The sequence below is a fragment of the Littorina saxatilis genome, linkage group LG9, assembly GCF_037325665.1.
Source record: "Littorina saxatilis isolate snail1 linkage group LG9, US_GU_Lsax_2.0, whole genome shotgun sequence".
Taxonomy (NCBI): domain Eukaryota; kingdom Metazoa; phylum Mollusca; class Gastropoda; order Littorinimorpha; family Littorinidae; genus Littorina; species Littorina saxatilis.
Window position 1 is genome coordinate 28,069,591 of NC_090253.1, and position 12,994 is coordinate 28,082,584.

Sequence of the window (12,994 nt, forward strand, 5' to 3'; positions counted from 1 at the left end):
CCGTTTACATCTATATATATTTTTTTTTACTGTATACACAAATAATTATTGTTTTATTTTTCCACACCACCATTTCACTTTATTCCTCTTTTTACAACCACCCAAGATGGCAGCCGCCTTGGTGAGAAGTTTTGCCCTGAGTGCGAATGCGAAAACGACATTTGGCTTGAGGGCAGTCGCAATAAACCAGGTAGGTTAACGCAAGCAATCTTTTGAGATGACATGTTATGCCATGAAAATGGTTGATGTCGAGTTCTTTCAAAGAATAGACATTCAACCAACCTTTTTATCGAGTGACTTTGAAGTTTGAGTTAGACAGAGTGTTTGTTGCAGTTGCAGACACTGAGACAGCACGGGTGACAGACAAGTCACAGTTAAACTCATTCATGCATAATCTGTGTTTAATTGTAAGCTGTAAGCTTCTTGTGTTTCATTGTCAGTGCGAATTCTTATTTATTTATTCAAATAGATTTACCCATGATTTATTTTCCATTTATTTTATTACAAATAATCACGATATAGCAATTAGCATGCAAAAGGCTTATCTAGCCTACAAGCCTACATATATGATATGATATAGATGATGAAGGTTGTGTATGTACAGAGTAAATCTATGAACAGAGTGGCTTGGGAACCGAGTAGTCGGTCACGAAGACCACAAGGCTCTGCAACCCACAGGCACCGGTATCTCACCAAAATAGACTCTCCTTATTTTGCCTTCCAAAACTGAAAACCGTTCATAGCTCAGCGGTAAGCGATATATATGCCATGGTTCAGGAGTTAGAGCCTTGCCTTCGCCTATTTAAAAATATGTAAATTCAAGTATAAACTTCTGTTGTGGGTTATATTTCCTACTAAACCCCTACTTTATTTGATTTGTTCTCCTCTTTTTTTATTCCAAAGTGTTCAAGAGATTTATGAAAGATTGAAGATCACCGCAACAAAGCGGCTCACACAAGTCACCATGATTCCATTCCGTGTCTGTCAGCGATTGCTGAATACGTCCGCTAACCAAGCAGCATGAATCACAAGGATAGAAAGCGGCATTTTTCAACAAAATGCAGTATGAATCATTAACCTGTGAAAAGTACCTGTTCTCAAGCCTATCCGGATTCCCCATAACCAACTCGTCAGTTCTCCAGCCATGGCCATATCGCGCATAGCTATGAAACTCTTCTTCTTATTCCAATTCATGAACTGGGTTCTTTTGGATGTTTTAAGTCCAGCAATATCTTACTTTTCATTCTGCAGACATGGACCAGGACAGCGTTTTTCCGCAGACAGAAAGACAAAGAGCAAGAAGCAGAAGTCACAACTGTTATTCCAGAAGAGCAAACAGTTTCCTCACCACTGAGCCTGGCTAAAACACTTCGCAAAAGAGTGTAAGTGCTTTGTTTTAATTGTATGTAAGAGCGAGGGGGGGGGGGGTGGGTTGTTGCTATGGATGTGGGTGCGCTTGCTGGACATAAAAGGGGGCTGATGCACTCACACATTGAGGCCTTGGAAACACGAATACATGCATGCAAAAATATGAAGCCCGGGTGTCCGTTCGGCCAACAGCCAAAAAAGTAACCATTTCAGCACTGACCCAAGACGACCCAACCCGGTCCCTAGCCCATTTCAGGTCTCCTCTAGCAGCCGGCAGCCAGCTGTCCCCCCCCCCCCCCCGCTTTTTTATTTTCATACAAAGCCGGGTTTTCCCATGTAACATGCCCCTAATGGCTTTGCCGTGAGGGCGTAAAACTTTCATTTTCTCTCACACATTGAGGTCTGTCGTTTGCATGGCTGAACGACGATTCTTGAGTGTCACACCGAGAGCTATGCTTGGCAAAGGCACATGTCGAAATAGGGCAGACAAAAGAGATAGTCACCAGGTGTGCTGACAAAAAAAGGCACGAAGGGCAATATTTAGAACAGTTATGCGCTGCTGATTTGCTCACCATTAGGGAAGGTATGCATGGATTGTGACGTCAAATTAATTGACAGACCTAGTTACAACTCCTCATTTGAGAATATATCAACAGTAGGAAAAGTGTTCATGCATGCGTGATACCTTGTATCTTATTTTGAATTATTGGATGAAGGATTTCATTTCACGTCATTTTTATTTGGGGTTCTAACATAAATTTCCCAACTTGCGAACTCTTATTGGTATGCTTGCATTTTTAGTGCAATGAAATCTGTGTGTTTTTATGATAAGAGTTCATTTCTGTGTGTGAACAAAAGTTGAGTTACTGGTACATGTATTTCATTTTGAGAGGGCATGTGTCCAATCTAATATTCTACCACCTGCATTAGTCCCCTTCAGCAAAATTGTTGCTTATTTTGTTCTAGTGGACTTCAGACGGTACGCAGTTATGCACCTCCCAGTGATGTTGAGGAACGTTTTCAAAGGATTTCTTCTGATGTGTATGGAGAAGTGGCCGAGTGGAAGGACTATCGCTTTGCTAACAACAGGATCAAATTTAAGGTTTGATTTTTGAATGGTCGATCTATTAAATTAAATTTACTTACAAGAGTTACTTGTGAGCTTTTTTTTAGTTATAAAACACACACATATATATTGTCTGTTTTATATGATTTTACACACACTAACTCACACAGACAGACATACACACACGCACACAATTACACCCCTCACACTGATTGAGGTCAGAAGAAGGTGAGTTATCTGTGCATTTACTTCTTCAATCATGAGGTTGCTTGAGAAAGACTTGCCATTATTGCTAAGAACAACAGAGCTTCACTTTCATGAGTGTCCTTTGCTGTATCTCTTGGGGGTCCATTGATTTGAGCTTGGGGGAAGAATCCGCAACAGGTGTGCTAGCTGTGCAGATGCTTTCCATATTGGCGTTTAATCTTTTTTTCACCGAATCATCATCATCAGCGATCCCAAAGAAATGTGCTTACCTTGTTTACTCACAGCAAACCCGCCATCATGCCAATCTTAATTCACAGTTTTCTAACTCTAATCTGTTACTCGGTCTATTTCTCCGTTTTATTTTTATTTTATTGATATGAATATTAATTTATACATTTCTTTTTACAGTTTTTGACTAGAGCTATGTCAGAGTTTGACCACTACGTTCCCAACACTGACCTCAACAAGATTAACACCGTGGGTGACGCCGTGGCCTTCTTCTCTGCGCCTGTTCGAGACTCCTCGTCGTATGAAGACATCACCAAGCTAGACCTTCCTCCCAACCTGCATATTCAGTTGGAACCTCTGAGGTTCGATCCCGAGACGGACACAATGTATGGTGGCAAGACTGCCTTTCCTGGCAGACCCTCAAAAGTCATTAGTTTGAAATATCAGAGGAAATATGGAAAGAAGGAAGAGTGATTGTGCGGTGTGTGACGCCCATCAATCAATGGCAAACTTTGTGATGTGTGGATTTTGTTGTTACTGTTTTGTCAATGTTAAAGGTCTGTTGTTTCAATATATGAGATAGTGAAAAAGACATGAATTACAGCATTGTGTGTGTATGTGTCAAGTGTGCGAGTTTGTGTGTGCAAATATTCATGCATGTGCATGCTTTTGAGTGTAAACATCGCGGATACTGATTCAACAAGCATATCTACTCATCCACTACAATACATACCATATTTGTATTTCATATTTTTTATTTGTCTTATTTAAATACAACAAGTCGCGTAAGGTGAAATTACAACATTTAGTCAAGCTGTCGAACTAACAGAATGAAACTAAACTCACTGCATTTTTACTGCAAGAGCATAATACTCGCAGCATCGTCAGTCCACCGCTCGAAGAAGAGCGGGGTAGTAGTTGTGCTGAGAAGGATAGCACGCTTTTCTTTATCTCTATTCTTTTTAACTTTCTGAGCGTGTTTTTAATCCAAACATATCACATCTATATGTTTTTGGAATCGGGAACCCACAAGGAATAAGATGAAATTGTTTTTAAATCGATTTCGGAAATTTTATTTTAACTCTTAACGTCCTGTACCGCGCGGTTCCGCTTGACGTCAATAATCCTGAACCGCGCGTTCTCTGCTAGTGTCATTAAACAAGAGTTACCAGCCTTCCGATGCTCTCCTGCATTGGAAAACAGCTTTAGTCCTTCGATGCACATGGCATGGCTGCCGGTCGTTTTTTCTCAGGACTTTTGAATGTGATTTCGATTTTTGTGGACGGATTTTGTTCGGATTTTTTGTGTTAGCTTTCAAAATTCAACATGGAGACGAGTGATAGTGATAGTGACACGTCTTTTCACGGGTTTGAGGTAAGAAATGTGGAGAATGACTTCGATGGTGGTGATGATGATAGTGGACAGAGTGATCTATGGTCAAAAAAAATATCAAGTAAATCCATCCATAAACAATAAAAATATGATTTTTTTATTGAACACACCCAAATTTTGTCTCTTTTTCCCAAATCCTTATAGGATTTGCACTGGGACATGCAAAAAACCTTACAGGACGTTAAGAGTTAATAATAAATTTTATATTTTTAATTTTCAGAGCTTGTTTTTAATCCAAATATAACATATTTGTATGTTTTTGGAATCAGAAAATGATGAAGAATAAGATGAACGTAAATTTGGATCGTTTTAAAAACAACTTTTTTTTTTTTTTACAATTTTCAGATTTTTAATGACCAAAGTCATTAATTAATTTTTAAGCCACCAAGCTGAAATGCAATACCGAAGTCCGGCCTTCGTCGAACATTGCTTGGCCAAAATTTCAATCAATTTGATTGAAAAATGAGGGTGTGACAGTGCCGCCTCAACTTTTACAAAAAGCCGGATATGACGTCATCAAAGGTATTTATCGAAAAAAAGAAAAAAACGTCCGGGGATATCATTCCCAGGAACTCTCATGTCAAATTTCATAAAGATCAGTCCAGTAGTTTGGTCTGAATCGCTCTACACACACACACGCACAGACAGACACACACACACATACACCACGACCCTCGTCTCGATTCCCCCTCTACGTTAAAACATTTAGTCAAAACTTGACTAAATGTAAAAAGAAACAAACAAATGTGAAGTGTATCAGCACTATCTTTGGTGTCTGTCAAATGTCAGGTTGTCAAAATAGAAGAAAACAAGACCCACCCTCAAACAGCAAAATATGCAAGACAAATCAAAATTTAATAAAAAAAAAACACACCAGAAATTAATTCAAGGACAAATTAAACACTAAATGAGTAACAAATAGTGCTTCGTGAGGAACAAACGAGCAAAAGGATTTTGCATGCAACCACAGGTCAGTTGAGACAAAACTTATGAAAACCTGGCATATGTTCATCATCAGGTTTTCATAAGTTTTGTCTCAACTGACCTGTGGTTGCCATGCCTCTTTCCTGGAAATAAACGAGAAATGGTACATTGTATGAATAGTTTTTTGTAACAGTGGTACCTCACATGGGTGTACCTTAATGTTTTTGCTACCGGCCAGGGTAAGTCTGCAATTTGAACTACCCCCACCCCCCCCCCCCCCCAACCACCTCAGCAGCTTGTACCCAAGTGCATCGCGCGTCTAACAGTAACACACACACACACACAAAACACGTACATTAATACTAACGATACACACAAACTTATGATAAATACCACAAAGAAACAAGACTTAATAACAAACAGGTTTTGGATGCTTTAATAAGAACTTATTAGGTTCAATAAATCAGTAAAATGAGAAAGTAGCAATAAAGCAACAACAAATGTTACCAAAACAACAATCACACCCTGTCACGCAATCAACCTCACTGAAAGTTTTCACATGCACACCCTCATACCATTTACATGCTAAGATAAACAATGGAAGTCAAGACACCACACAAACAAGTCAAATGATGTCTCATTCATCAGGGGTGGGACTTTTCCGCGGATTTCCGTGGACACAACTTACGAATTCCGCTGGAGTAATCTATTTTTCCGCGTCAAATGATATTTAACGAGTTTATTCTCAAACGGCATTTATTTCTGAAACAGTTCGGAATCGTATTTGGTACAGTCTTTGCCTTTTCCGGTTTGTGAAACAAAATGGTGCACCGCAAAGTCATTGTCGAACGAAGCAAATGTTCAACATTGGATGAAAGTTTGTAAAACAAGAGAGTCCCACCCCTGTTCATCATGGCAGAGTACAAAAAAACCCAAAAAAAGGCTTTCAGCGAAAGCGACACACATGAGGTCGTTGATTGAGGTGCTGTCCACGGAAGACCGCCAGTCGCTTTTTATCATCTTCATCACATTGAAGCCACGTTAGCACTCAACAGTGGATGCAAGGAAAGTGAGAATCATGTCGACAACAGCCAGGATGTTGTCATGGCCCTTGCCCCATCTCCTGTTGACTTAAACTGCCCAGCAGACGTCTTTCAAAGTTGTCTCCCAGTCTGTAGATGGTAGTCTTCAGGGACGTCCACTCTTTAATCCCCTGGCTGGTGTCGACTTAGGCAGACTCCAAGACGGCTTTGAAGTGTACAGTCAAGTCGTCCAAGCAGTCGTTCCCAAAGTCTACAGAAAAAATAAGAGTCCAAATAAACTTCAGCAAAAAAGAACAAGTCGCGTAAAGCGAAATTACTACATTTAGTCAATCTGTTTAACTCAAAGAATGAAATTGAACGCATTGCATTTTTCTCTCACCCAAACGACACCCCGCGGCATGTAAATTGCTGTCACTTTCATGTGATTAAGGTAGAGAAATTGACATGCCAATATAGTGCAGTAGCAGTTGCGCTAAACAGGAAAGCGCTCTTATTTATTTCTTTCTTTGTTTGGTGTTTAACGTCGTTTTCAACCATTCAAGGTTATATCGCGACGGGGAAAGGGGGGAGATGGGATAGGGGAAAGGGGGGGGATGGGATAGAGCCACTTGTTAATTGTTTCTTGTTCACAAAAGCACTAATCAAAAAATTGCTCCAGGGGCTTGCAACGTAGTACAATATATGACCTTACTGGGAGAATGCAAGTTTCCAGTACAAAGGACTTAACATTTCTTACATACTGCTTGACTAAAATCTTTACAAACATTGACTATATTCTATACAAGAAACACTTAACAAGGGTAAAAGGAGAAACAGAACCGTTAGTCGCCTCTTACGACATGCTGGGTAGCATCGGGTAAATTCTTTCTCGTCCCAACCAATATGGGACTCCCCCTAACCCGCGGGGGGTTCTTATTTATTTATTTTTCTAACTTTTAAGAGTTTGTTTTTAATCCAAACATAACATATCTATATGTTTTTTCGAATCGGGAAATGATAAAGAATAAGATTAAATGATTTTTGGATCAATTACTAAAATTTTAATTTTAATTGGCATTTTGAAATTTGTAATGACCAAACTCATTAGTTAATTTTTAAGCTTCCAAGTTGAAATGCAATCTCATAGTCATGGCTTCCTATAAGATTGCTTGACCAAATTTTCAGTCAATTTGATGGAAAAATTGGGGTGTGACAGTGTAGCCTCAACTTTTACAAAAAGCTGGATATGACGTCATCAAACATTTATAGAACACAAAAAAATTGGATAAAAATGTCTAGGGATATCATTCTCAGGAACTCTCATGTAAAGTTTTATGAAATACGGTCTAGTAGTTTTCTCTGAATCGCTCTACACACACACACACACACACACCAACCACCCTTGTCTCGATTGCCCATCCATGTTAAAACATTAAGTCAAAACTTGACTAAATGTAAAAAGCAACAACTCACATTACTATAATCTTAAACAAGAAGACACGAACTAAATATGTAACAGTTCTGCAGTACGTGTTAGTCACACAGTCACCCGCACACATTAAAAAAAAACCACCTTACCCTTGCTGCTGTCCTTGTGTGGCCACGATGAGAAGGCGGCTAGGATTGACGACAGCAGAACACCAGTGTCGACATCATCAAGGCGTCTGTCCAGACTGGCCAGGAGACCCTCCACAAGTTTGCGACAGGAGGCCTGGAAACTGGTGCTGTTTCCAATCTTCGTCAAGTGACGGGAGGCCTTGAAACTGGTGCTGTTTCCACTCTTCATTAAGTGACGGGAGGCCTGGAAACTGGTGCTGTTTCCACTCTTCATCAAGTGACGGGAGGCCTGGAAACTGGTGCTGTTTCCAGTGTTCATCAAAGGAACAGCCTCAAGCTCCAGCTTCTGGTTGAGTTTTTGCAGCTTGGGACCATCCCTAAAACAGGAACAGTCACATTAGATTTTAATTTGCGACTGTTAAACAAATAAGGCTGTGGAGGAGGTTGTAAGGAGAAAGTGTTCATTTTCAATACAGCCCCCGTCCCCTAATATAAAAGTATGATTAAAAACATGCTTGTGAAGAAAATAACATACCTGTCTTCATATTTCTGCAGGACAGCTCTTGTGACTTGAAGGCTCTTGAGCACCTCAGCAATGGTGATGGTCTTTCTTTGTAGGGTCAAGGACAGGTGGTTGAGTTGTTGCAGCACATCCAGCAGACAGCAGGCATACTGCACCACTTCAAAGGAGGTCGCCACTTTGTAGAACTTCCTGCTCTTCGCCTGTTGTTCAGGACGCGCCCCCCTGGGCATCAGGAGACTGGATCTGAAAAATGTGATTGAAAACTCATAAGTAACCTTCAAAAAGCTTTTGTGTAACTGTTGGTTCTAAAATCTATTTAAATATGTCTATCCTCAGCATTTACTCCAAATTGTGTGTTCTTACAGTTTATTTATTTGTTTATTTGCTTAACGCCCAGCCGACCACGAAGGGCCATAGCAGGGCGGTGCTGCTTTGACATTTAAGTGCGCCACACACAAGACAGAAGTCGCAGCACAGGCTTCATGTCTCACCCAGTCACATTATTCTGACACCGGACCAACCAGTCCTAGCACTAACCCCATAATGCCAGACGCCAGGCGGAGCAGCCACTAGATTGCCAATTTTAAAGTTTTAGGTATGACCCGGCCGGGGTTCGAACCCACGACCTCCCGATCACGGGGCGGACGCCTTACCACTAGGCCAACCGTGCCGGTGTTCTTACAGTTACAGCTCCTGGAATATGACCACTCAGTAATAGATATTAACCAAAACCTCCCCTGGGTCAGAAGCAGATCAGTGACACTAATGGTAATTACCCGTTGAAGATGTTGAACAATGGCAGCATAGCCTTCCAGGAAGTGGTCGAGGGGAGTGCGGACATGGCCCACCCATCTGGCATGATGGGCTTTACATCCAGCAGTTGTGGGTAGCTTTTCTTCAGATTGGCTCTGCTGAGGGGGCTGTTGTGGCAGAAGTAGCACAGGCCTAGCAGGAGGTCATCCAACTGCCTATGACAGGTGTTCTGTAATCCACCCATCTCGTTCCCCAGCACTAAGTAGCTTTTCTTCAGGTTGGCTCTGCTGAGAGGTCTGTTGTGGCAGAAGTAGCACAGGCCAAGAAGGAGGTCTTCGAACTGATTGTGACAGGTGTTCTCTCGACTGAAAGGCATCCCTGAAGGCCAGCTCCAGTCGATGCGCCATACAGTGAACTCCGATGATCTGTGCACCATGCTTGTCTTTGATCTAATCCACATCACCGTTCTTTTTCACAGTTGTTACTGCAGCCCCATCACTGCCAAACACCACCAATTTCTCTCCCCCCCCCCCCCCCAAGTCAAATTGGTCTGACTTTTCAGAGGTGGTTAGTTAGTTAGTTAGTTAGCTGTTGCTTTTCGGGTCCAGCGGACCATAATAGGCCAAATCAGGACCCCACAAGTTAATCATTGCACATTTTTAGATTAAAACACTTCTAATACATAAAATCCGCAACGTCACCCGAAGGCAACAAAAAAGTCAAAGCAAAACCCTATGTCAAATAAACTAGGTTGTTTTAAAATTCAAATCTTAAAGTCAGACCAGACTCCTTTAAAAACCCAAAAAGAGCTGAAGAGCTGACCTCTGTAAAAATACTTTTCAAGCTCGAGGTGCCAAAATACTTTTCTCGTTGATCATACAGATCAGCACACTCGGTGAGAAAATGACTCACAGTAAAACCGGTATCACATGCGTAGCACCATGGTGCCTCTTCTCTTTTAAGCAGATGAACATGAGTGGTGGCAGATGTTTGGTTTGGTTATTATGGTTTATCGTCTCTTCAGCAGTAACGCTATTCGAGACCGTTTGTTGCCTTTTTCATTTCACATGGAAAGCTCCTTACTTGAAACTATTTACAATTAGGTCTATCAGGTGGCAGATGTCATGAGAGGCTGGATTTCCACAAAAATATGGACAGCATGGCCTGTCTATAAAATTCTATACTCATCAAAAACGACCCGCCGCGCATCCTCTTGATGTGTTGTATTTTTGACGACACTCTTTTGATCAATTGCCTTTGCGATTGCGAAAGGTGACAAAGTGCTCAGTGTTGGCCAGGCCCCAGTCACGCCTTTCTGCGAGGACCTTATCCTCATGTCATTGTCGGAGTACAAATCTCCTTCTGCGTGTCGATGCTTGTTTATTGTTTTATCAAATTGGGGGGGGGGGGGGGGGGGGGTTTAGCCTCATCGACATTGTTATGGCTTTAATTTTCATCGCACTTGTTCCTCGCCCACCCCGGAACCCATCAAGGCGATGCTTCACTAAAGCGATCATCCAGCACCAAGAATGCAGGTGGATATACTCAGCAAAAGTAAAAAACATAAGGTAAGCTATCATTTAGCTGGGGGGTGGGGGGGGAAATCAGTCTGCAGGCGCTGTGAGAGCCAAGAGGGGAGAATTTTAGAATATGCTCACAGTTTGCAGGCTCCGTAGGTGAAGATGATTGCTGCTGTTCAAGTTCATGAAATGTTAAAGATGTTGCACTTCACGACTGTCTCATCTGTGGACTGTATTTGTCTATGCTGAGACAACATCTAAGGCTCTTTGTGAGACAACGTGAAAGAACCACTTTTGCTGCCGCCCATGCGGAAACCCTCAGATGGATGAGAGAAGACTTTGAAGAGGTGAACCAAGCGAAGAATACTGCTACAGAGAAGAGCTCTGAGCTCTTCTTGAAGGAGGTGCAGGTACAAGTCAATGCACTGATTGCGAAATCGACAATAAATTGACAATCAGTTCCATCACTGTAAAAAGAAGGTCCTAAGACTTCATCACTTTTACATTCTCTACTTCAAATCTTGTTTAAAATCTTGTCCGTGGGAACATCCCTGAATAAAACCTGCAGAGTTTCTGCACTGTTTGACCCAAGCCAACTGTAGTCTGTGCAGAGCTGAATCAAAAAGTCTTTACTTTGGTGCAGCTGCCGTGAGCATTAACAGCAACATGATTCCAAAGGTTCACATGGATGCACTAAAAAACAAAAAGGACAAGGCGTCAAAGAGAAAACGCATGGAGCTGCTGAACGTCTTAACAGGGCCAGAGCGAGGGAGTGTGTCAGCTATTAGCAAAGCCTTTGGCGTCAGGTGGCACTTTGTGGCGAAAGCTTCCATGACGGATTTGGAAAAGACAGTTAGAGCACAGTGGGAAACTTCTCCCCAAGGATCTCCGCAACAGCGTTCTGGAGTATTTTGAGCGTCCAGAGCATGCCGTAGTGTGCCCTGACAGAAAACTTGTGAAAAAAGATTTGGTGCCAAAGCGAGTGCTGAACAAAACCTTAAAAAAGATGCACAAGATTTTTAAGGACGAGACAGGCAGCGAGATTTCAATGTCGGCGTTCCGAAAACTCAGGCCCCAGAATGTGCAGACAGTAGATAACACCAAACAGACCAGCTGTCTGTGTCCGAGTTGTGCAAATGTGGCCCAGAAGCTACATGGTCGGAACATGAACGATCTTTATGATGCAGTGAACTGTACAATGTGCCCGGTATAAAGCGATTCTGGACCATCTAGGACATGTATTGACCCCAAGTGCCCCAGTTGTGGGGTTGACCAGCTGGACAGAGTTCCTCACCCCGAATCCTCCCTTAACCATGCTAGAACTAATTTAAGTATGTTTTAGCAGTAGGTTTACATTTTGGCGCCCAATAAGGGACTCAAGGTTATTTTTGTTTCACGAAAAAATTTTAACTTAGGAAATAAAAATTAGATAAAGGAAAAAGAAGTTATAAAGTGATAAGAAGAAGAACATTTTTTGCTTTTTGGATTTTTGTAGGACATATTTTGTTAATTTGTAACACACAACCAGGGTGATACAGATTTAAAGGAAATGCCTTGTGACACGGCCCCAACCGCTGAGGAGATGGCAGAATTGCGGGAGCAGATAAAGGAGATGGCCAACGAGCTAGGGCGTCAGAAGGAGCAAGCCGCTCAACAAAAGCAAGAAACGAACGACGCCGCTGCGGTCGAACTAAACGACCTGCGCGAGCGACTGGCCGGGGTCACAGAGGAGCTGGGGCGACAGCATATGCAGCCCGTCTCCATCCAAGTGGTGGCACCGCCCCAGACCCAGCGGTTGAAGACCTTCACTGGCTTTGCCCCAGCCGGTGGGAATGAGTGTGACTTCAGGACTTGGGCTCAGCAGATAGACTCCTTTCTGCTGACGCCCGATCTCAAGCCCTGTGATCCCCGCATCTTGGCCAGTTTGAGAGGAGTGGCCTTCAACGCCGTGAAGGATCTCACCACCAACGCTGACATCGTCGCGAAGATCCGCAGTCTGTTTGGGTGCGTCGAAGACACCGAGGCCCAGCTTCTTGCCTTTGCCGGCAGGAGGTTAAAACCCAAGGAGAAACCAGCAGATTTTTTTGCTTCAGCTCTGGCCGGGAGAACTTTTAGAAATAAATACCACCGCCAAGATGGAGAAGGAAGAGCTGCAGAAGAAACTGTACCGGACATTTTGTACTGGGTTACAGTCAACCTTGCCTCTGTTGGCCCTGGAAATGCGCAACAAATTTGGCTTTCCAGGGACAGCAGCGCCCACCCTGGATGATCTGCTGCTGATGGTCCGTCGGACAGCGGAGATGGCTCCAGCACCCGCAACAAAGGCCACCATACAGTCGAATGCCCACCAGGTGGAGGCCCCAGTCAACATTGACTACGACAAGCTGGCCGACAAAGTGGCAGAGCGCCTGCGGCCTGCACCGAGGGGGGGTAA

At 42.7% G+C, this 12,994-nt stretch overlaps 2 protein-coding genes across 3 annotated transcripts; one reads left to right on the forward strand and one right to left on the reverse strand.

Annotated features, from left to right (window-relative positions):
• The first annotated feature begins 32 nt into the window (after positions 1-32).
• LOC138975779 (large ribosomal subunit protein mL50-like) lies at positions 33-3,472 on the forward strand. The gene is made up of 4 exons (XM_070348529.1): positions 33-190; positions 1,252-1,382; positions 2,335-2,470; positions 3,050-3,472. The coding sequence occupies exons 1-4, from the start codon at positions 107-109 to the stop codon at positions 3,341-3,343; spliced, it is 645 nt and encodes a 214-aa protein (XP_070204630.1). The 5' UTR covers positions 33-106; the 3' UTR covers positions 3,344-3,472.
• Positions 3,473-5,606: 2,134 nt separating this feature from the next.
• Positions 5,607-12,631, reverse strand: LOC138975787 (uncharacterized). 2 transcript variants are annotated; one of them, XM_070348541.1, is made up of 4 exons: positions 9,064-12,631; positions 8,300-8,530; positions 7,781-8,141; positions 5,607-6,478 (listed from the first exon to the last, which is right to left on the reverse strand). In XM_070348541.1, the coding sequence occupies exons 1-4, from the start codon at positions 9,498-9,500 to the stop codon at positions 6,449-6,451; spliced, it is 1,059 nt and encodes a 352-aa protein (XP_070204642.1). In that variant the 5' UTR covers positions 9,501-12,631; the 3' UTR covers positions 5,607-6,448. The 2 variants fall into 2 exon arrangements, with proteins under 2 accessions (XP_070204642.1, XP_070204641.1); XM_070348540.1 differs by having other exon boundaries at positions 7,786-8,141; positions 9,064-12,624.
• Positions 12,632-12,994: the final 363 nt, after the last annotated feature.

Excerpts from the sequence above, each read along its gene's own strand:
- LOC138975779 (XM_070348529.1), top strand. The coding sequence starts at position 107 with ATGGCAGCCGCCTTGGTGAGAAGTTTTGCCCTGAGTGCGAATGCGAAA. Across the intron at positions 191-1,251 it reads GGGCAGTCGCAATAAACCAG|ACATGGACCAGGACAGCGTT; the intron begins GTAGGTTAACGC and ends TTCATTCTGCAG. Across the intron at positions 2,471-3,049 it reads ACAACAGGATCAAATTTAAG|TTTTTGACTAGAGCTATGTC; the intron begins GTTTGATTTTTG and ends TTCTTTTTACAG.
- LOC138975787 (XM_070348540.1), bottom strand. The coding sequence starts at position 9,500 with ATGTGGATTAGATCAAAGACAAGCATGGTGCACAGATCATCGGAGTTC. Across the intron at positions 8,531-9,063 it reads TTGTTCAACATCTTCAACGG|ATCCAGTCTCCTGATGCCCA; the intron begins GTAATTACCATT and ends CACATTTTTCAG. Across the intron at positions 6,479-7,785 it reads ACACAAGGACAGCAGCAAGG|ACTTTGGGAACGACTGCTTG; the intron begins GTAAGGTGGTTT and ends TTTTTTCTGTAG.